Below are 24,550 nucleotides of genomic sequence, written 5' to 3' on the forward strand. Positions count from 1 at the left end.
CTTCAAGTTGATCGTAATGTGCTTTATCATAGCGTGCTAGTAGAGCTTGTGTGTTCGCAATCCTCCATGAATTAGCAGCCTGTGAGGTTACTCTTTTGCCTGAGGCTTCTAGTATCTTAGACTCTTTGTCAGGAGGGGGAGCATCTCCTGTGGTTTGTGAGTTAGCTCTCCTTCAAGCGTATGCTACTACTAGTGAGTCTAAAGGCAACTGGGATTTAATATAAGTAGGGTCTGTAGGGGCCGCTTTATATTTCTTCTCAATCCTGGGATTGAGTGCACGTGCTCTGGCTGGATCTTTAAATATGTCTGGTGCGTGTTTTAGTACCCCTTTTAACATAGGAAGTGTCCTGACATTTTTTTCAGAAGTAGGAAAAGTGTCAAATAGAAAATCTTCTTCTATGGGGTCAGTGTGCATGTCGACATTGTGGTATTTTGCTGCCCTATCCAGCAGTTGGTTAAAAACAATGGTGTCGTCAGTAGGCGACGGCTTTGTAGGGTATGGGGAGGTGTCTGGGATGGGTTGTGGGTCATATGGATCATTCTGGTCATCCCATGTGTCATAGCTGTGCATCAGGATCCTCTGGTTCATTAACATTATCCTGAGGATCTACCCCCGTGTTATCTCCATCATTATAATCTGAATGTGTAGGTGAGTAGGGTACAAAAGGCATATTAGGAAAGAAAGGAGGAGTAAAAGGCCTTGAGGGAGATGTCCCGAAGTATTTTTTCTTCGGAGGAACAGGGGAAGGAGTGTCCGTGTCCAATGGTCTCTTTTTCCGGTGGTAAACTGTAACGGGTCCTGTTTCAGGGTCTATATACAGTTTAGGTTGTTCCTCACTCACTGGATCAGGATGGAAGAGTTCTTCCTCAACTGTCCGAGGCTTTGGCACCGATGTTTTTGGCTTAGTGACTTGTTTGTGAGTCTTTGGCTCGAGGGCCTTTGGTTGTGGAGCTTTTTTCGGTTCGGCTGTTGCTTTCGGGTCGGTAACCTTTTTCGGTTCGACTCCTTTGTTGGTTTAACAGTCTTTTTCGGTTCGGCGACCTTTTTTGGCTCGATTACCTGTTTCGGATCGACCGGAGCTTTTGGTTCGATACGTTTTTTATGCTCGACTGCCTTTTTCCGCTCAATGTTTTTGGTCGAGTCAATGGCTTTTTTCGGCTCGACGGGCTTTATAGTGTGATCCTGTTTTTGTTGACCGACACTCTTTTTAGGATCAACGGCCTTCTTTGGGTCGGGTGTTCTTTTTGGATCGACGACCCGTTTTGGTTCGAGGCTCTTCTTTGGCTCGATAGCTTCGGCTCGAGAACCTTTATGGGTTGGACGACTTTCTTTGGTTCGACCACCTTCTTTGGTTCGACAACCTTCCTCGGTTCGACGACCTTTGGTTCGACGACCTTCTTCGGTTCGACGACCTTCTTCGGTTCGACGACCTTCGGTTCGACAACCCTCTTGGGGTCGACAACCTTCTTGGGGAGAGTGGTACTCGGTCCTGGGCCATTAGAAGGCCTGGGTTTGGGCTTCGGAGCCGAGCCGGATGGCGGGGCTCCTAAAGGAGCTTGTCGATCTCGGCTAAGGCCTTTAGGCGATGCTTCGACCGGAGCCTTATCTTTTGGGATAAGCGGTGTTGGGGGCTGGGTATTCACTTTTTGCCCCGGTGTGATCTGGTCATCGGAGTCCGACTGGTCCTCAACGGTGACGATTTCTAGATCCGAGTCCGCCGCTTCTGGGAGGTCGTGTTTATCATCGCCAATTCCAGATGGTCTTTTTCTAACGGAATTGGGCACACGCTGGGCAATTTTCTTCGTTGTGCTCCGGTGATAAGCACTTGTTGCATACTGTATGTTTGTCAGTAAGCGGGAATTTGGAGTGGCATTGTGGGCACCTTTTGAACGGGCTCCTTTCCATCTACAGCAGGCCCACGTGGCGTCGAAAGGCCCAACGGACCGTGTCAACGACCGGATCGAGATGGAAAGTTTGGTCGAGTCAAGAAGTACCGAACGAGAACAACACCGTCGAAGTAGATGGCCTTTTGGCCTTAGAAAGTAGTTTAGTTTCGGTTCCGAAGTTGGAGTAGAGGAATAACATCCGAACCCAATGGCGGAAAAAAACAATCTAAGGATGGAGAAGATGCCCATGCGCACTGTAGTTCAGGGGAGGAGTCACCTATCTCGTGATACTTTGAAGACTCTTCCAGGACAACAAGATGCAATCATCCGGACCCAACACTAGGCGGCGATCTATGCTAAGAAATGAATTCAGCAGCCCACATGCCTCGAACACAAGCTTTTCTTTGAAGAGTCAGACATATCTACTCACAAAGGTAGCTAAAGTAAGGAAAACTGAGCAGAGCTCAGGGAGACTCCCTGTCACATGAGGTGCGGTAGAAAATCTGAGGGTTTGCCTCTTTTTGGAAGGTTTTAAGAGGGAGCTGCAGCCTGATTGGCTGTGTTCAAGTTTGGTTCTTTTTGCAAAAGGACTAAGATAGGCGTAGTAACTTTGCTGTCCATAGTAGCCTATTGTATAATGTTATTATGATTATAATGTATATGTTTTGTTATACCGCGAGACTCCCACCTCGTCGGCGGGCATGATTCTAAGCATGTGAATCTATGAAAGATACTCCAATACTGGATAACCCGAGAAACGGTGCCGAACCGGAGCACAGCACATCCGAACCCGATGGCGGAAAAAAACAATCTAGCAATGGGGTCGATGCCCATGCGCACTATCACTGAACGGAGGAGTCACCTACCTCGTGACTGGAAATGACTTCAACGAAGAAAAAAAGGAAGTGCAAATATCCAGACCCAACACTAGAGGGCAGGCTATGCACAGCATGTGATCTACAGCTCACATGCCTCGAACACTCAATTTTGATATTCAACATTGCTAGGTGGATTATGCATGGGCCAGATGCATCAACCTTATGCACATTCCTCTCACAAAAAAAATCTATCTATGTAGCATGATCTACAGCACGTTCTGAAAATGGAAAATATTACTGACATCTAACACTGCTTAGAACTTGCAGTGTTATAAATTCACATGTATTCCCTTACGGCCATGCCACTCTGCTGATATTAAAATATCGCTTGCAACTAGATATTCAAAGAAAAAAAAACTATAATCCAAGGAGAACTATGTACTTGTGCATTCTGGGTTGCAGGGCACTTATTCACAAGTCCATACATCACAAGCATGAAACCGAAGCACACTATGAAGTAAAACAACTTGAAATGGCCCACACACAGAAGGCAAAAGAGTGCACAGAATGTGAATCTTCAACAGTATAAGCTGCAAACCCAGTGTTTTGGTAATATTTTACTTCCAGTATACTTGATTCAGGGGAGGTTGGAGTTATCCTAGTCAATAGACCTTGTTCATGTTGATCTGTAATATTTTCAACTTCATACTAATTTAACATTTTTCTTGTTAAGTAGTCTTTTTTGGAACTTTTAAGGCAGGTTTAGAAAATCCAGGCCGTGCTATTGAAGCTTTTCATGATCTAAAGTGCCCTCACTGTCTTATTCAAGACTTAAAATACTTCAGCATAGTAGGTCTCAAATTCATTTTGAGTCTGAGACTAAAATGGTTTTGATACAAAGTAATAACTGTTAGCCGTGGTTCTTTGCATTTCAAGTTAAAAGGTCAATAACCTTGGTTGTTGCAGCATTCAGATCAAAGCAGTTGGCAATTTAATGGGTGGTTGTACATTTATGGCTGTAATGGGCCTTAGATGGCGCCCTCGTAGTTCATTTTCTTTTTGTCCCCACAACCGACAAGCAATTCACATTTCTTAAAGTCACATGTAACTCAAGATATTGCAGAGTTTAATTATTACAACCATTACAATTGTCAACACTGTGTCACTTGGAAGCTGTTTTAATAGTTTATCTGAGGACATAGCATAAATAAACTAATAACTAGGTCTCTAAAGTTTGAATATTTTGGTTTGAGTTTTACCTTCACAAGCCTTACAATGCATCAATAAAACACACCTGCTGTATAAATCTAGAGAAAAATGTGGTAACATGAGTAAAAATGTATTGAGTTTTCTTGCGACCCTCCATAAGTATAACTTAAAAAATAAAGAGATGTTTTGAAAATATTTTATTAATTCCCTGTACTACCTGATTTTCCTGTCAATAATCCCCTTTCACAAGAAAGACTCAGAATGTCAACAGCACTGCAGAAGCCATCAACCCCATAGTGGCTCTCCAGGCAGTGTTTTGCACCTTCCTGTGTGAAAACACAATGGCAAAAAAGGAAGAACCAAAAACAGCACAGATATGTGGGACAATGTGCAGCAATGATCAATGATATGCAGAAGTCTCAACCATTGTACATCGAGCTTAGTGCCAGCAAGCTCATAAAACTGGAACTTTTCTGACCTATCAGGAAAATTTAACATAGCATATTCATGCTGTACAAACCTCAGGCACTGCAGTCTCCATCAACTCTCTGCTAGCCTCACTACTAGAGTGCATTTCCCCATTTCAGTATTGGATAAACTAGAGAAAAAATCCCTAGAGCCTCTACGGGTAGATTGGATAATATAAGAGCACGATATCTGCTATCTCAACATCCACTTGGCTGAGACATTGGTCCAACACTCTTGAGTAATAAAAATCCTTACAAACATCTTAACAAGATTTAATGTACATTTATTCTTAACACGTGGAACATATAGTATAAAGATTTTCATACTGAATAAATGATATTCATTAAGCCAAAAAAAGGAAAAAAGGGAAGAATTTACAGCAAGTTTTTAGCTACATCGTCTGAAATACAAATATGCTGAGTTTATCACTGAAAAATCTCCATTGTGTTTCTTCATCAGGTACTTCAACTGAACCTAGAACTGTCACACCTCGATAAGAAAAAAAACAAAAAACAGGAAAAATATATATAAGTTGATTGGCTGTTTTGACAGCAAAGACTTTATACACAGGGAGACCTGTACTGCTCCCTCCACGGCGAGAGGTTTCTGGAGAGATTAAATAATTGCAGGTCTTCAACTCTTTAACTCGTACTATAAAGAGGGTGAGTGAAGGAGATCAGGGAGTAAACTGCAAAGGGCCGGCGCTGGGGGAGGTATGTGCAATGTACAACGTCGTAATATATACACACGATGCAACTCTTGGCTGCAGCTATAGGTTAAAACCAGGTCAGAGGTGCTGTTTGTACAAACGAGAAGGAAGAGCGAGGTCAGGGTGTTGTAGGTTCTTACACATGATGCTTTGGGGGAAAAGCCATTTTTTTCTCCTCAACATTAAACTAAAAACATTTTTAAAACTACAGCTTGCTGCAGATCCAGCTTTTATTCATGTTTCAACATTACTACATGATGTTTTACAGTTTAAGGTGTACAGCACAAAGTTCTACCGTCTACTGTACAGGCCTCCATCGGACAAGGGCTGTTCACAACTGCTAAGTTCTTGGTTCCTGTAAGATTGTGAATGTACAACGACAAACCACACAGAACTCAGAGGTTACACTTTTCCTCTGAAAGTTTTATACCATTTAAAAAGTTATGAAAGTAGTGCCCTCCTCTCTGGTTAACAGGGTAACGCATGTGTGTCCTTCCCCAAACTCACTGTAAACAACAGTAACTTTGGTTAAAATAAAATTTAAAAAATCATTTTCTTCTATGTAGTTAGAATGTTGTCTCCTTGGAGGGGTTCGAGGGCACACTTGGGATGTGAGAATGGGAGACTTAAGGAGGGCAAGAAAGAGGTGAGTTGGTGAGGAGGTGTGTCTCCATCCCCAAGTAGAAGCAGGACAGCACAGGGCAGACCGTGGATTCTGAGGTCATTTTGCATAAATAAAGGGCAACAGTCAGTTTGTTCTCTCCCAAGCTGTCCACTCACGCGCACGCATACAGGGGAAGGGGTTCAGGCATCCCACGGCTGTCATGACTGGCCAATTAAAAACAGTACGTCACAAATGACTTGCGATACCAAAGAGTTCATCAAAGGCGACACGGAGATGTCCAATAGGCGTGACTCATACAAGGTAAACTCAGAGTGGTTCTCATCCACCTTGGCCATTGCAAGCAGCGCCCGTGCAGCCCGACGCATCATGTCCATGCTCGTGGCCTCAAATGGAGGATTCTGCATGTGTAGTACACTGGCCTGGCTCTGTTGGAACTGAGTGGCAGCCAGCCCATCCTCCAGAAAGCTCAGTAGGTTGCCAATGCTGCCCTTTTGCACAGCAATTGCTCGCGCTGCCAGACTATCACCCTGTGCTAAGTTGGCAAGAAGTACCACAGCCATTTCTCGACACACATGGTTCTTTCTGTCACTCAGGAAACGGACCAACATGCTATAGAGCTTATCCAGGCGGCTAAAGGGAGGTGTTGCAAGAATCAAGTCTACATTGCTGTCCTGGATGCTGAGCTTGCTAAGAGTTTCCAAGACAAGTCTTTGAGGGGAGAGAACAGCGTTGGGACCCAGTGCAAAAAAGGGATCCTGGGCCTCAGCCGAAGGGCATACGGCCCAATGAAGCAGCCCATTCAGGATGGGCAGACAAATGCTCTCTGGATAAGGGGAGAGGTCCAACTGGCCAGAGATGTTGGCCAAAGTGACAAGGGTGTTCTCACGCAACATTTCCAAACAGTCCCACCACCACTCAACCTTGTTGCAGCTAACTCCTTGGTCCTGCTCCTCTTCCTTCTCATATGTCAGTGGTGCCTGTTTCCGTTCAGGATGCTTGTGGTACAGCAGGATCAATTTGCCAAGAAGCAGCAGCAGCCCAGGGTGTTTTGACATTTCAAAATCATTCCCGGGTACAAAGGACAAACTCCTGATGATGTTGGACACGCAGACACAACGCTTGGCCAGAGAGTCCTGCCAGTCCAGTAACGTGCAGAGTGGGGTCTCATCTTTGCTGTGAGGCTCATCCTCCAGAATCTTAAGGTTCCGGGGGACCTGGACTGAACTCCGACCAAATGGGAACTTGTTGCTTTCCTTGGCTATTTCTGTGTTCTTTACCACCTCCTCAGAAAGAGAACCTGGCCTTGCAGAAAGTACATCATCCATTGTGGCAGTTATACTTTTTTCAACAGGTCGGCCCACAGTCAGAGGTTCATCACTCTCTTTAGTCCCTGCGTTACTTTCAGAAGCAGAACTCTTTTGGGGGGCAGGAGTAAGGGAAGCACTTTTCCGGGCAGCTGCAAGCTCAATTTTGCTCTCAAAATGTGTTTGGATATGTTCAGTAGTGTCTCCACCACCTATCTGCCAGTGCAGTAGTCCACTGTCAAACTCCTGTACTCGCCCCAGTTTGGCAGAATAATCCACCACAAACAAGTCATTTTTCTCAACAATCTTTACAGGAAGCTTGTCAAATTTACTGGCTTGTTTCAGATTTTCCTGGGTGTCATCCAATGGCACTCTGTCTTTCTCTGAAAAGGCCATCTCCTCAACATTCTCCTCCCCGCTGCAGAAAAGGTTTTCAACCTCTTCCCTTATTTTGGCCCTTTGCTGCTGTTCTCGTTCTTCTTCCTCCTCTGATGGAGAGGGGCTACCAGCCAGGCGCAATCTTTCAGCATCCAGTAATGTTTTCTGTGCGGGGTCTCCCACCTCATACTCTTTCAGTATTCCAAAGATTTCGATCAAGCATCGACGGAAGTATTCCACCAGAAGCTCCAGCAAACCTGGTAGCTAGAAAGAGAAAGATAAAGCAGTTAGTCATGCACCAAGCATATTGGCAAATGAAACAATGTGCAAGGGAAAAGGACTTGGCAGGGGTGAATCCAATGGGTATTGGAACATGCGTTTGGACAGTCACAAGAAGTGTTAGCGGCCAAGGGAGAAGACAAGTGGTCAAGATTGAATCAAGCCGTGCTGGCACAAAACTGTAAAGGAAATGGTGAAGAGAAGGAAGGTGCAGCAAAAAAATAGACTTTAATGGGTGCCAGCATAAGCATATATGGTGGAAAGTAAAGTGTGCAGAGAGGGATCAGAATGGAAGCATTAGCATCTATCTACACATACAAGAAAAAAAGAGCAAAGAGGAGGGCTGGAATTTGGATGGATTCCAAGGGAGCTGGCACAGTGTGTATGCCACAGGGAATGGAAAGCAAAGTAAGAAGGGAGTATATGGAAAGAGGGTTGTTAGGACAGGCATTTCACACAAAGTAACAATGATGAAAGTGGAGACTGTAGGCAAAAATGGAGGAGCTGCCCCTTTTCAGAACTGAAAGTTAGTGCAACAATGGCTACAATGTCACTTTTTTTTAGCAGACCTAATGCAGCTGTCGGTTTTCAGCAGTTTTAAGGTTTGGAAATCAAAGGCGAGGGCTGTATAACTCAAAACATGTGACAGATTGCTTACAGTTGAAGGTGTCAAAACACCTAGAAAAATGCAAAGGTAACACCAACCATGGTTATCAGGATGGCAACACTAATTTCACTATTAAGAACTGCACTATTCTTTTATCTTAATCAACCAAATAAACACACACAACCACACCCTTTCCAAGCCCACTTAACTCCAGTTCAAATCCTTTTGCTGACCAAAGGAAGTCTTACATCAAACTCCGTCACTGATCAGTACAACTTCCTCAGATCTTGCAACCTCAAATATATGATATATCTGACCTTTATCCAGTCCTCACCAAGTCCTTAGACATATCTATTATCGTGTGACATAACAAAATGATGTCACTATCATTAATAATTAAAGAACAATGTCAGTCATGTTCTCAATCCACAGACTTTTGTAAAAAGTGTAGCAGCACCCTTCAGTAACATGCAGAACCCCTAGAGAAAAAACTTCAAGTAAAAGTTTCCGATAAGAGTTTCAGTCTTTCACATTGCCTAGGCGAATTCCGAAACACTCTTTTTTACGCAACTGCTTTAGCTCTATAATGTTTAATGGTATTTGTTTATGCTCAGTTCTTATTTAGATCCTACTGCTGCATCTGCATGTTATTTAGATCTGGACGTTGAGATGACCAGTCCAAACTCCTAAATCTTTTTTTCTTTTCCAGACAATCAGGCATATATTTACTGCAGTTTTGAAACATTGTTCTGTTGCATTGTCCACTTTTGGCTCAGCCTTAGCTGTTGGACAGGTCGTCTCACATTATTCTCTTGAATACAATGAAATAGTAATTCTAGTTGGAATCTGACTGTGATACAAAAAATAAAAAGTCCAAGAACTTCAAAAGAGATCAGATCGACATCCCCAACTACTATGCTTGACATAAGGCTAGTGATTGTGGTAAGTAACGTTTGTGTCCCCCCCACCCCCCTCCCCCCAGATATGTCTTTATGCTTTACAAACAACTCCACCTAGAACTCATTTATCCAGAGCAAACAGTTTCAGACGTGTTGTGCTTCATTCAGGTGCTGGCATATAAATCTAAGCCTTGTAGCAATGTTCTTTTGGGAGAGAGAACTTTTTCTCCAGTATAACCTTCGATGAAAGATATACTTGTTCAGTCTTTTTCCAATTATAGAATAAATAACGTGAACATGTATCTTTTGCCTGAGAACGGACTATTGCTTTGGCATTCTCTGCAATGTCTAGGAGCCTTTATGGACTGAGCCTGAGGTGTATCAGCTGGCATGCACACCCATGGCTACATCCGCAACTGTTTAGAAGGTTCTCCATTTGTAAATAATCTCACTGCTTAATGATACACCTCATTTTGTTTGAAAATGACTTTATTACCATTTCCAGACTGAGGTACAACAATGATAATTTATCAGAGATTGTCACAGTTTTGACCTACACATATTTTACAACAAATCAGAATGCCCTGGACAAAACCGAGGATTCCTGGTTTTATCTATAGGTGGCAGCAATCCTTATGATCAGGTAATTATGAGAATTCGTTTAGCAGCACCTAATTAGAATTACCTTCCTGAACGATATGGAAATAGGAAGGATGCACTTCTACACACAGGGCTTCTGAATGATGGCTGATTTGCTTGTTTAATAAATAGCAAAGTAAAATTGGTGTGTGCTACTTGTAACCGAATCTTTATCTTTATCTACGTGTTGTTAGGAATTGATAAAGTCTAGATGAAGATCAAATCATTATCAGGTGCAGTATTTACCCGGGCTTATTAGCACTGAAACAAAAGAAAATGCAACACACAAAATAGGATAGAGGACCAAAAACCAACAGGATATTCAGCAGGTAGACCCAACCCAGAAAGAAACAGCTAGATTTGAGAAAACACATTTTCCCTGCAGACTTGAAAGCTCTGACTTTGAAACAACTTGATGTGTCCAAGGAGAGAGGTCATTTCAGAGATTGGGGTTCAAGACATGGAAAGCCCTGTTACCACATTGCGATTCTTTGAACTGAGATACACAGAGACTGAAAGCAGCACTATAAAGTAACAAACAAACAGGTTTTAATAGGTCACAAGATGAGTTAATTAAAAACGGCCAGACTGGTTTGGGGTTTGTGGCATGATCTAAATGTTAAGCAGGGTACTTTAACATAGATCCTTCGTCTGAGGAAGCCAATATAGATTACATCTCTCCTGGGAGACATGATCTAATTTCTTGAACTTTTTCACTAGTGTTACAACCATACTCTGAAGACTTTGCCGCTTAGATGGACAAATGTTGTAGTATGTTAAATCAGAGACTCTTAAAAGGGTGTCTCTTCTGGCACCACAACATGTGTGCTTGAATACATAAACACCCCTCCATCCTTTTCATGCTGTGCATCGCTCCAACACCACTTACTGAAAGCCCAGAATGCAACTCGGTCACTACCAAAAGTAAGAATCAACAATTACGGCTACAGCTCTCCTTTATCCTGTTTCAACATTAAAGCGATCCCTCCACACAATATCCATAATTAAAGACAGTGCTGGAGCAACTGGAGCAGGTGCACCAGAATAAATAGGTGTAGTGGAAGTCAAAGCAACAGAGCTGCAGCCAAACACATGGGCAAGTGAGTCCCTGGACACAAACACATACCAATGTTGTCAATCTGCAGAAAGAATGACAACAGAAACTGATGTGGGAGAACAGCAAGGAACTTTAATACATTCAGACATGGTTACACACCTGATTGAGGCTAAAGGTCATGATGCTGTTGTCGTCATACAGAAGAATGTTTATGGTATCGAGAGCCCATGTGCTCTCCGCGAGCAACCCAGATTTAAGGGACATCATCACCCGCCAAGCCTCGGGGGTTCCTAAAACATAAGTAAGATGGAGAAATGAGAAATAGCAATGACGAACTACAATTCAAAAGCATTTCTTTGCAGATCTAAGGCATGTGTTTCTCCCATAACAAGAAACTCTTTCACACGTCAGCATTCAGAGCCTATCATTAATAACTAAATCACAATTATCCACTTTGTTGCCACCTCAATTTTACATAGTTAAAATGCATTAGGCATAACAAGATGTATTTGCAATCAATTAGAATGTTAATGTTTTAACACAAATACAAAGTTGAGGGGCACTGCTTATGACAAAAATGCTTCCTATATTATTAAGTGGATGAGTTAGTTTCAGAGTGATCCAAGCATCTATGGGAAGCAAAAGTATATCACAGAATGGAGAAAGTCAGAAGGCTGACTAATGAACTCTATCAAAACAAAATAAAAGTGAAATAATTTGCATATGTTTATGTAACTTTTCCATTCTCAAATAAATGGATTGTTCTGGTTCGGCCCAACCCTATTCATGGGATCATTGCCTACATGGTTAACTCCATTTTTGGTTCCCTAGTGAGGCTTTCTGTGAGGGACCAGTCTTTTTACGTTGTATTTTGTTTCTGCTGAAAAGATTTTTCAGCAGATGACAGGCGGGAACATATACTTGTGCATACTAAGGTTCCTTCTCCAATGGGTGTGGTGATTAAAGCTCACCAGTAACTGAGCCACGGGTAATTGGTGTTTGTAATGCACCCATGGACGTCTAAACTTCTGTGTCCTTTTTTTATCTTCTTACGAGTTTGGTCAACCTGTGGGCCAAAAAGGTGTTTCTTATCAAAGGGGACATTTAACAGGCTTTATTGGATCTCTGGCTTGAAGCCAGATAAGCACTGCAAGGCATGGCGACTCATTCAATCACTAGTGTTAATGCGTCTGGCAGCAGTGCCCGCAGAGTCAAAGGCACACCTAATGGAGGTATTGGAAATAAGCTTGCCCTCAGCAACTGACTCCAGTCCCCTCTTTTTATGCTTCTCTGGGAGGTGCTAGAGGAGCTCCTCCATTTCTTCCCTGTGGCCAAGATCATATATTGCCAATGACCCCATGGTATTAGCAATAAGCCAGTGACTGGCAGAATACAATGCTACTTTTTTGCTAGAGGCATTATCAGGAGGTGGAGCGTCACTGGCAGCCTGGGAATTAGACCTCTTACGGTGTCGGAGACAAGAGTGTCAGGTGGAATTTGCTCTCTGATATAAATAGGGTCATAGTGAGAGGCTGGGAGCAAGATCTTTTAAAATATGATTGGTATGTCACAGCATACCCTTCAGCATAGAGAGATACTGTGTAACCCTGTGTGTTGTGGAAAGGATTTGGAAAAGGAAATTCTCCTCTATAGGGTCCTTATGGAGTTGTCCCTGATGGTAGGTTGCAGCCCTGCCAATAAACTCCTTATAAGAGGTGGTGTCATTAGGAGGAGATGGCCTAGCAGGATACAAGTCAGGATCAGTGTCCCCTGGAAGGTCAATGTCGTAGGCCGGCCAAGGATCAGGGGGCTGAGGTGCATCAAAGGCATCACCACTGTCCCATGCTGTGAGAAAGTGAAAATTACATCCGAACCCAATGGCGGAGAAAAACAATCTGAGGATGGAGAGGATGCCCATGCGCACTGTAGTCCGAGGGAGGAGCCACTTATCTCGTGATACTTCGAAGACTCTTCCCGGACAACAATGTGCAATCATCCGGACCCAACACTAGGCGGCGATCTATGCACAGATATGAATTCAGCAGCCCACATGCCTCGAACAGTGAGTTCCTGTTGCAGCACCCCCCCCACTTTTTGCCTGATACCTGATGCACTTTTCCTAGGTGTGCCCTGGGTCCCTGCCAATCAGGTACCCAGGGCCTGTGTTTCTTTCCTAAAAATTATACTAAAGCCTAAACCCAATTGCCATCTCTGGCCACATATCAGCCACTAGTAAATTGTACCCTAGGTACCCAGGGCATTGTGACCAGAGAAGACCCCTAAGGGCTGCAGCACTTATTGTGCCACCCTTAGGGGCCCTGTACCTTGACACCCACACACTGCCTTTGCAGGCTGAGTGTCTAGGTGCAGAACTAAGCAAAGAGTCGTTATGGCACACATCCCTGTGTGCCATGCCCACAACCCCACTGCCCTGGCATACATCAGCCACCCCACTAGCTGGGTGCCCTGTGCCAGTGGTGTGGGCACAAGTGCATGAGCCCCGTGACCCTACAGTACCCAGGGCCATTCCTGGGCATTGTAAGTGCAGTGATGCCATCAAGAGTATATGGTGCTGGGAGGTTGTCATTACGAACTCCACAGCACCATAATGGCTACACTGAACACTGACAAGTTTGATATCAAACTTCTCAGCACATTAAACCCACACTGATGCCAGTGTGGGATGTAATATAAAATGCACTACAGACGGCATCTTAGAGATGCCCCCTGAAACCTAACCTACAATCCACGTCTGTGCTGAGTGGCTCCAGAGGCTGCCACACAGCAGACCTGTTGCTGGACTCCTGGGTGGAGAGCCCCCCCCCCCCCCCCCGCCCGTTCTCCTGGGCCTGCAACAATGCACATCCTGGGCGAGATGCTATGTCTCCTCCCCCAGGATGGACAGGGGGAAGCTTCAAAGGCATACCGCTTCTGAGAGCTTCTCCAGGCCATTTGCTGTACCCAGCAACTGTTCCCCACCTGTTCTCCCCGCACTCTGGTGGGAAGACTGGCGGGAAAACCTATGTCAGGAAGGGGGGTGTGCCAACCTTTGCCAACTCCACCCCTCAGGTGGAGGAGGCGAGGTGAAGCACGACCCCGGGCTCCGGCCATCTTGTAGATGGGGAGCCCTGCCCAATCCCAGCTAGGCTCCTGCCCCCTCCCACAGGAGAGGAGCAGGCTAGGGGGAGTACTCACCCCAGGACAGGGACCTATTGGTCCCTGCCCTTGCCCTACCTGTAACACCCCTAAATGTAGTATTTATGGGCTCCCTGAGCCTTCCTTCCTCACATCCAGATACCGAAACAAGAAAGAAGAACAAGAAACACAAAGACCTGCCGTGCAGCTGCTAAGAAGAGGAAGACACAAACTGATTTGGCCCCATCCCTACCGGCCTGTCGACCCTCGAACCTGCTCCTGCTAAACCCCGGCGTCTCCAGTGGTCAGCAACCTCAAAAACCCTGGAGGACCTGACTACCTGGGTCTCCCACGAGCAGTGATACTGCTCAAAGCAAGCAACAAGCCCTGGCATCAGCCCCGAACCCTGCACCAGCCAAGCCTGGCCTGTGCTGGAGTGAACCAAGACCCTGAGGACATCCCCCGGCGATTCTGACTCGGAATCCAGTGCCCAAGGACCCTCCTTGACTACCCCGACGACGCCTGCAGCCTCAGGGCAAAGGACCCCTCCGACCGCGACCAGCAGGGGGTAAGATTTCCTGACCTCAAAAGACACCCCTGCACCCGGCGCCCCACAGCCCCCCGAGCCTGCAGCCTTTGTTCCCTTTTCAATATCCTCATTGGATAACATTGAGCGCCCGATGGCACAAAAGCACCCTGCACCCAGCCGCCCGAGTGCCCCTGGCAGTGCAACCTGTACCCTATTCTACTTCCCCATTTGCGCTGAGCAAGTGACCAGGAGCCCAGCTCCTAGCAGCCACCAACCGAAGGCCCCCTGCCTCTCATTGGATAACATTGGGCCTAATTACCTCTGCACCCGGCCGCCGCTGTGCCGCTGAGGGTGTACTAACTGTACCTACCTGACCATGGGGGACCCCTGAGTCTATGCCCCGAACCTTAACTTCACCAGTCAAATACTCACCTAGAAACCGATGACTCACTTTCCTGTCATAGGATAACATTGACTGGTTTGACTCGAAAAATATTCTAAGTGTGAAGTTTTGAAACTATAAAATATTCATCTAAAATCAGCCGAATAACGAATTTCGAATTACTCACCTGTGATCAGGTGAGAAGCCAGTACTGTACCTTGTAGCCCAGTACTGGACTGCAAAAGTAATCACAACCGTGTCTGCTAGTAATCTAAATTTCTGCCATAGGAAACCATTGACTGTTTTTCTATGAAATTTCTACGAAGTGTGAAGTTTTGAAAACTGAAAATATTCATAGAAAATCAGCCGAATTCCGAATTCTGAAATACTCACCTGTGATCAGGGGAGAAGTCAGTACTGTACCTTTCAGCCCAGTACTGAACCGTAAAAGTAATCAGTATCGGGTTTACTAGTTATCTGCATTTTCTCCATAGGAACCCATTGTCTGCTTTTCTATGAAACTTTTAAGTGTCTACTTCTGAAAACTTGAAATATTCTTTAAAAATCATACGAAATACTGAAACGCAATTACCTACCTGTTTTAAGTTAAGACCCCAGTGCTGGCCCCAGGAGACCAGTGCTGGATTACAAAAGTAATGCGATCGCACTTTACCTGCAACCTGAATTGTCTCCCATTGAATAACATTGTCAGATTTACATTGAAAAGTTTCTAAGTGTGAACTTTCAAAACAGCTTTATATTCATGAAAATTCACTACTGTAACTAAAACGTTTTTGCTTATCTGGTTTCAGCTTAGACCCCAGGACTGAATGTAGGATCTGGTCCTGGGACTACTAAAGTAATCTGTATAGTAATCAACTGTACTTACATGTGGAAAACTCATTGAGCTCAATGCTATAGTGTGTTTTAGGATTGTGTTGCTTACTGTCAATACTGTATTAATTGTGTGCACAAACTTTATTGCTCCTTTGCAAAGTAGTTACATGAGAGTACTCATAACGAGAAAAGTATATTTTTATAACTGTTGGTTCTAAAAATAAAACAACTATATCTGTGGATATAAAAACAATTGGCCTGGAGTTCAGTCCTTGAGTGTGTGAAACCTTTTGCTGACTGAGGGTGTACAACAAATGCTTTACACTGTCCTCTGGTACTGCTTTACTGCTCGACCAAGCTACCACTTTGGAGAGTAAGGTCAGTTCTGACTTTTACCTCTGTTATAACTCTGGGGTTGGTGGACTCTATACACACACTGTACTCCATTCTAGTCCAGTATATATAGAGCCACTTTCTCACACATGCCCACCTGGGAATGAATGTGGGGGCCCCTGAGGAGTAATGTCTAATGGATCACCTGTAGAATGAGGGGTAGAGGGTGAAGATGGTCGGGGAATAAAGGGCAATAAAAGTGGCGGAGGAGAGGATGGTGTAGGAGGGTGCAAGGGACTGGTGGCTGTCAGTTTTCTTCTTCTTAGGTTGCACTGGCAGATCAATGTACTCTCCAAAGGGGAGTTGGCGCTTGGATGGAGGTGGTGCATGAACCACAGTCTTGGCCAGAATACGCCCAGTGTGAGGCTGTATTTGAATTTGCCTGTTGCGGGCATCAAGTTTAACCAGAATCGTGTGGAGAATTGGTTCCACTGGAGTACCAGGGCCAAATCTCGGTGCTGTTCTCGAAATCTTCAGAGCAATGACAGATTTGTGTTTTGGTGCCGAAGTGTTTGTGCCACAGTTGGAGCTGGGGCGACCTGGTACTGAAGTGTTTGGGTTTGGATAGAGTTTCGGGGCTGAGCCAGAGGCACCCGACTTGGATTTCCAGTGCCGACCATAGCCTGCTGGCAGTGGTGGCTCAAGAGCCTAATGTTCGGTCAAGCCCAATGTTTTTTCAGTGGCAGGATGGGGCTACAGTACTCACAGTACGCTGAGCTGGTAAAACGTCTTACATCTCCAGGTCAATTTCTACTTCAGAGTTTTGGATGGAAAAAGCCTCTTTCTTGGTTTCAGAGGCCTCATGGAGTTCCTACTCATGCCTGTATTCTCATTCCTGCATGCGTAACTCTTCCACTTCTGAGGACTTCAGCCACTTCAACTGTAATCACAGCAGCTTAAAGTAGCTACCACTATCCCCTCCCGGTTTCCATCCCTACTACTGCTTATCTCTGGTCGCAGCCCACACTTTCCCAGCCTGAAAACAGAGCGGTAGTACTGATGATTAAGAGAGGATGAGCGAAGGCCACAACAATGGAAGTTTAAGAATGCAGAAGTTGCTAAATTGAGTGACCACCAGTCTTGAGTTCACACCCCATTATACCTGTTTGCCAAATAATTATTAACTTGTCATTACAAAGACTTATTTATGCAGCAGTATGTGGCTAAGCTCTCAATCGCCGATATATGGCCAATAGCATACTACTTGAAAAATGGTATGAGTAGTAGCCTAAATAGATACTTTCGAAATACCTTGTAAGAACAAAGGCCAGTAATACTACTGAAGCTATTTTAGCTACAACTGTTGGAGCATGCACAACATCAGGGTCAGAAAGACTTTACATGAAACATATTTCTGCCTGCAGACCGTTATCCATTGAACTAGTATTTAGTTTGCCAAATATTTGCTTACACTAATACTCCAGGTTAGAAAACAAGACAAGATAACTTAGTCCTGTAACTGTTCAGATAAAGCTCAACAAACAGATATTTCACATACTTTTCTTATCTAGTGATTTGTGTTTTGCCTATTTCAGTTTTATCTGACGAAAAACAACAATCAAAAGATCCCAAGGTTTTCAGATAAAGATTACAATGATCAAATGCTCACATCTATTAAAGCATGATAAAATAGCCTAGTTGATTTGAAAATAACAAAGGAGTCTCAACCTGGTCTTAAAAAGTATTCAGTATTGCATCAACGAATAATGCACAGGCAATTAAACTGCCAACCACCAACAGAATGCACAGGGTCAACAGAAAAGACAAAAAGAATGAAACTTCACCCAAAATTCAGGTTTTACCTAAACAAACCTAGCCACTTCATTGAGTCAGCAGTTAATGTATTAAGCTATGATAGGAGAGTTGAAATGGAGTCCCGAGTCCTTGTGTGGAGATGGAATGATATATCATGAAATAAGTTTTGGAAAACATTTTCTCAACACGAACGGATGGCTATACTAGCACGGTGATGGAAAGCTTTTCTTGTTAATAAGGTGTTTGTTTTTTTATTAATATCTTCCTTCAGAATTCTATTCCATGAGATAGCTTGAGCTGTCTTTCCTATGCTGCCAGGGGCTCTTGCACCGTTTACAAGGTCTGCATATTGATGGTGAGTTCTGTCAACAGAATGATGGATTTCCATAGTAAATGGCCATTTCAGGATTACAAAATATGCTGCTGTGACAAAAAAAAATAAAAAATCACAGCAGTAACCCCTGAACTCAGTTGTATGTCTTTTCAATCATGTGAGCGATGTCCCACCATTTGGACAGTGATGGAGAAAATAGCTAGCTTTTTAGGAGCTGACTGATGTGCGTGGTGACTACTCACATACAAACTCAAAAGTTACTACTTGTGTAACGATCTATCTGTAAGAGACATTAGTTAGTGATAGATTCCTTACCTTAGAATATCCCCAGGTGTCAGACTGGATCCGGAAAGTTTTGCTTAGCAGTACCCCTGAGTGTCAGTAGGTGGCGTCGTGCGGCTCCGCATCCGCCGCATGCGCTGAGATGACGTCACGGAGACTACTTAGTCGCCACCCAAGCATGCGGACGTCAGTTCTGTACACTACTTTCCGCGCCGAAACGCAAAGCCATGCAAGAAACTGACCATTGTTGCATAAAACTAGGGCCCTAAAGGGGATGACCTTTACCCTAGTAATCAGTTCGCAGAACGGGGAGGATGGGTGGGGCGGTAAGGAATCTATCACTAACTAATGTCTCTTACAGATATATCATTACACAAGTAGTAACTTGTGCATCTGAAAGAGACACTTTAGTGGTAGATTCCTTACCTTAGAATAGATACCCCAGCAATACCAATCCCGGTGGTGGGTCTGCGAACAAGATTACACCAGAAAGTCACAGAGCACAGAACGGCCAAAGAAGCCGCCTCTCCGGACCTGACTGTCAAGGCAGTAGTGCTTGGTAAACGTGTGCAGCACGGCCCACGTAGCTGCCTGACAAATGTCCTGCAAGGGAACGCCGCGTCCCAAGGCAGTAGTGGCTGCAGTTGCCCTGGTCAAATGGGCACGCAGCCCCACAGGAGGCTCCTTCTTGGCCAAGGAGTAACATGCTTTGATGCACAGAACGACCCACCGGAAGATGGTCCGTTTGTGCATGGCCAACCTTTTTTGGCGCCAACGTAGCCAACGAAGAGTTGATCATCCAGCCGGAACTGCTGTGTACGCTGTAGATAGAAAGCGAGCACATGTTTTGGGTCCAGACGGTGGATCCTCTCTTCTTCCCTTGAAGGATGCGGAGGTGGAAAGAAGGTGGGCAAAGTGATGGTCTGCCCGATGTGGAAGGCTGTGACAACCTTTGGCAAGAAAGAAGGACGGGTCCTTAAAACCACCTTGTCCGGATGAACAGGAAGGAAAGGAGGTTTGGAAAAAAGAGCCTGGAGCTCACTCACTATTCTGGCAGAGGTGATAGCTACCTCAACAGACGGTTCTCCTTCTACACCCCCAACCGCCAGCTACGCTCCGCCGACCTCTCACTCGCCACCGTCCCGCGCATTCGAAGAACAACCACCGGCGGGAGATCCTTCTCCCACTTCACCGCCAAGACATGGAACACCCTCCCACTGAGCCTACGACAGACCGAAGATCTGCTGACCTTCAGGAGGATGCTAGAGACCTGGCTGTTCGATCAGTAGCAGCCCCCACTTCTCCCCCCCCCCCCAGCACCTTGAGACCCTCGCAGGTATGTAGTGCGCCTAACAAATGACTGATTGATTGATTGATAGCCACCAGGAAAGTAGTCTTTAAAGTGAGAAGACGTAGGGGACAGTTATGAAGGGGCTCAAAGGAAGAGCACATCATAAAAGTCAAGACAAGATTTAAGTCCCACTGAGGCATTATAAAGGGTACGGGGGGGAAAGTTATGGGTAATGCCTTTAAGGAAACGGTTAACGAGAGGGTACTTAAAAAGATAGGGCTGATCTTGAAGCCGTTGAAAGGCAGGAATGGCCGAAAGATAACCTTTGATAGTGCCCAGAGCAGAGCCCTGCTGGGCCAAAGAAAGAAGGAACAGAAGAACCTCAGACAGAGGGGCAGAAAGGGGATCCACAGCCTTTGCTGTGCACTATGCCACAAATGTGTTCCACCTGCAGGTGTATACTGTTTTGGTGGAGGGATGCCTGGCTGCCAGAATGACATCACAGACTACAGGAGGAAGATCGAAAGGTGTCAACTGTCGCTGCTCAATCTCCACGCATGGAGGTCGATTCTGGACAGGTTCGGGTGGAGAACTGTGCCCTGGTGCTGCGACAGAAGATCCTCCCGAAGAGGCAGACAGATCGGGGGATCGACGCTCATACTGAGTAGCTCGGGATACCATACTCTTCGAGCCCAGTCCGGAGTCACAAAAATGACTTGGGCCCAGTCGCCTGATCTTCTTCAGCATTCTGGGCAGAAGTGGTATAGGTGCAAAGGCGTACAATAGACCGCAGCTCCACTCGCGACGAAAAGCGTCTCTGAGCGAGTGCCGCCTTGAAAACTGCAACGCGTATAACTGACGACATTGCGCGTTCTCTTCTAACCAAGGCTCTCCCCACTGCAGAAAGAGACCTTGCGCCACGTCCAAGTTCAGATACTATTCGTGATCCACCATGCATCAGCGGCTGAGTTCGTCCACCCTGGCGTTCAGAGAACCTGCCAGGTGTTGAACCACCCAGGTAATGTCTTGATGTTCCAGCCATGTCCAGAGGCGCCATGCTGACATAGGGTCCATGACCCCACCCCGCCCTGTTTGTTGCAATACCACATGGCGGTGGTGTTGTCTGTGAACACCTGCACTACACTTCCAAGGACAGAGGGAAGGAATGCCTTCAGTGCAAGTCAGATCGCCCGCAGCTCCAGTAGGATGATATGGAGCCGGGACACCGCCGGAGACCAGAGGCCTCTGATCTCTGCCGTTCCCATGTGGCCTCCCCATCCCAGGAGGGACGCATCCGTCAACACTGTGTGCTCCGGTTTGGGAAGGGAGAGGGATCTGCCACTGACCTAATCGCGATTCGTGAGCTACCACTGCAAGCGCCCTCCGAGATCTGGACTTGATCGGACAGGTTGCCCTGATGCTGTGCCCACTGGAACTTCAGGTCCCACTGCAGAGCCCGCATATGCCTTCTGGCATGCGTCACCAGCAGGATGCCGGAGGCCATCAGTCCCAGAAGCCGGAGGGTCATCCTGACTGAAACCCGGGCTAGAGGCTGAAAGAGCAGAATCATAGCCTGAATATCCCGGACTCGCTGCTTGGGAGGATAAACCCGTAGCAGCGTCGAATCCAGATCCGCTCCGATGAAGGGGAGCTTCTGAGAGGGACTGAGGTGCGACTTCGGCACATTGATTGAGAACCCCAGAAAATGCAGGTCGGCTGTAGTCTGGAGGTGGGTGAAGACTGCCTGGGACGAGCCCGCCTTTAACCGCCAGTCGTCGAGGTAGGGGAAGACTGACACCCCTGACCTGCGCAGATGAGCTGCGACCACCGCCATAACCTTCGTGAACACCCGAGGGGCACTGGTAAGGCCGAAGGGGAGCACAGCAAACTGAAAATGCTCCCTGCCCACCGTGAACCGCAGGTAGCGCAGATGGGCCGGCAGGACTGGGAATGTGAAAATAAGCGTCCTTCAAGTCCAACGCTACCATCCAGTCTCCAGGGTCAAGGGCCTGAGCCAGAGTCAGCATCTTGAACTTCTCCTTCCGAAGGAAGCGATTGACGTCCCAGAGGTCCAAGATGGGGCGCAGGCCCCCCTTGTCTTTCTTGGGGACCAGAAAGTAGTGCGAATAACAACCAGTCCCTAATTCCTGACCGGGAACACACTTGATGACCCCCATGGCCCTCCTTGGGCACGAGGGCCATGACTTCCTGACGGAGAAGAGCCATATGATCCCCAGACATGCGGTGGTACCGAGGTGGCATGGCTGGAGAGGAGGACAGAAAGGGGAGTGAGTAACCGTGGCAGATTGTCTCCAGCACCCACTTGTCCGATGTATTGTCGCGCCAGTGGTCGAGGACCCTGCCACCCACCGGCGTGGGGCGCTCCCTGAAGCTCGGATTAGGAAGGCTTAGAGGCGGAAGCAGCAGGGGTAGAGGTGGAAAGACCCACGCGCTGGTTACCAGACCCGCCCCTGCGGAATCCACGGCCGTGCTGAGGCTGGTTCTGCACAGGCTTTGTGGAGGAGCGCGCTTGGGCACCCTTGCCCTGACCACGAAAGGAACGAAATGCAGGCGGGGCAGGGTTCTTTCTGGAAAGACCCAAAGACTTGGCCGTGGCCCGAGAGTCTTTAAAGCGCTCCAGGGCATTGTCGGCTTTATCGCAAAAAAGGCGGGAGCCATCAAAGGGCATGTCCATGAGCGAGCCCTGGACATCGAGTGAGAACCCAGTGGAACGCAACCAGGCGTGAAGCTGCAACGCCACTGTCGTGGAAATCGCCCTGCCCAATTAATCAGCGGTGTCCAAACTACACCGGATGGCAAACTTCGCCGCATCCTTGCCTTCCGCAATCGCTTGGGAAAGGACGGCCTGGACCTCCCCAGAACAACCTTTTGCCAAATTGGTCTAGCCTTTTAAGAGTCCTTATCCGGCGGGGCAGTGGGAAAGGCACTCTGCGATGTCAAGGCCTGAATGACCAGGCTCTCAGGCGTGGGGTGAGTGGTCAAGAAGGCAGGATCACCAGGCGCCGGACGGTGACGCCTAGCAACATTTTTATTCAACGGTGCCCCCGAGAACGGTCGCAACCAAGTGCCTAAGAGGACTTCGGTGAGAGCCTCATTGAAAGGGAGCAGCGACTCCAACGACGCCATCTGGAGCACCTTCGTAAGGAGGTTGGTCTTAAGGGCCACCGTAGGGAGGTCGAGATGGAGAGCCTACGCAGCCCGACGCAGCACCATGGTGTAGGAAGTGCCCTCCCGCATAGTAGGTGGAGGAGAGGAAAACCCCGGGTCAGAAGACACATCAAGCTCGCCCGCATCTTGAAGGTCGTCCACCCAATCCTGCTCAGAGTCACACTACAGGGCAAGGGTGTCCTCTGAGATGTCCCAGTCCTCGTCCGGCTCCGGAGAAGAGGGAGCCGGGTGCGGCAGCAGGGCCGGAGCCGGAGAGGGGGCAAGCGGCGTCGTATCCCAATGCGGATCCCAGGCCGGAATGAAATGGTCTGAGAACTGGGCAAGGGGGGGGATAAACGGCACCCAGTGCGGCCGACCCAGGGGCGGCGCTGGAGGCAGTGGCGCTGCACCTTGTGGCGCCGGAGGCGCAGAATCCTATGGCGCCGGGACCAGAGCCAGCGGTGCAGACTCCTGTGGCGGTGCCGCCGGGCCAACAGGATCTGGACACGGGACCGTGGGGCCCGAAGGCGCGCCGGTGGGAGCCCGGGGCCTACAAAGGCGGTCCATGGCAGCAAGAAACTTGTGCATCTGTTCGGGAGTCGCTGACGGACACAAGTATAGCGGGTCGGCCGCGGGACTTCCCGGCTTCAGAGGAACCGCATCCGGGGAGCAACGGGGGGATGTCGGAGAGCGAACGCGCTTCTTTGACTTCTTTTTATAGCGCCGCTTACCGGAATCTGAAGGCGAAGACTTAGAGCCCGAGGAGCGACGGCTCCGGTCCCGCGAGCAGTCCGGCAAACGGCCCCTAGACCCGGAGCAGCGGTGAGAGGAGTGCCAGACCTCCAACAACTTCCGGTGCCACTCCCGCAAGGCCTTCGGGGTCATGGCTCGATAGTCTCGGGAGTCATGAGCGGTCTTTGAGCAGTAGAGGCACACATCGTGGGGGTCCACCACCGACATGTTACGGTGGCACGACCCACAAGACTTAAATCCGGGCATCCCTACATGCACCAGGAGGCAAGAGGGAGAGATAAAAGTCTAAAAAAAGTAGTCAAAATTGACTGAGTTACGTGCTCAATCCAGATCTGCGCTTTCGGCGCGGAAAAAGAAAGAACAGACGTCAGCGCGCATGGGAGGCGCCTAAGTAGTATCTGTGAAGGCCCTGGCACCATCGAAAAATTTCAAAAATAACATCAGATTGAATGACTCCCCCCTGGAACTCGTTGAAGCCATCGACTATTTAGGAGTGAGGATTAATAGTCGGATGAACTGGTCCTCGCACTTGGCTAAGATGCTCCTTAACCATAAACGAGTATTTACAACAAGGGGTGGTGAGGGACAGAGTCTCTGAATTAAGCAGAATACTCTCACCCTGTCAAGAGATCAGGGCTAGATCCAACACCGTTTTTTAGCTCACTGCACCATCCCAGTTTCAGAACCTGGCTGTATGCAAATTAGTCTGTTCCTGTCCCAGTGCATGATGGGAACAGGGCAAACCAAACTACAAAAGCCAATTCTTACACTGGGAAGGAAACAAGCTTCCGGGTAACCATAAACGAGTAGCG

General features: G+C 47.1%; 1 protein-coding gene across 1 annotated transcript in view; it reads right to left on the reverse strand.

Annotated features, from left to right (window-relative positions):
• Nucleotides 1–4,644: 4,644 nt before the first annotated feature.
• ARID1A (AT-rich interaction domain 1A) overlaps nucleotides 4,645–24,550 on the reverse strand; it is a 579,170-nt gene continuing 559,264 nt past the window's right edge. Inside the window, exons 19-20 of the mRNA XM_078682637.1 lie at nucleotides 11,039–11,169; nucleotides 4,645–7,662 (exon numbers count right to left, since the gene is read on the reverse strand). Of these exons, the coding sequence (XP_078538763.1) occupies nucleotides 5,914–7,662; nucleotides 11,039–11,169 (1,880 nt within the window). The 3' untranslated portion in view covers nucleotides 4,645–5,913. The remainder of the gene's footprint in view (nucleotides 7,663–11,038; nucleotides 11,170–24,550) is intronic.

This window comes from Lissotriton helveticus, chromosome 3_1, assembly GCF_964261635.1.
Source record: "Lissotriton helveticus chromosome 3_1, aLisHel1.1, whole genome shotgun sequence".
NCBI lineage: Eukaryota > Metazoa > Chordata > Amphibia > Caudata > Salamandridae > Lissotriton > Lissotriton helveticus.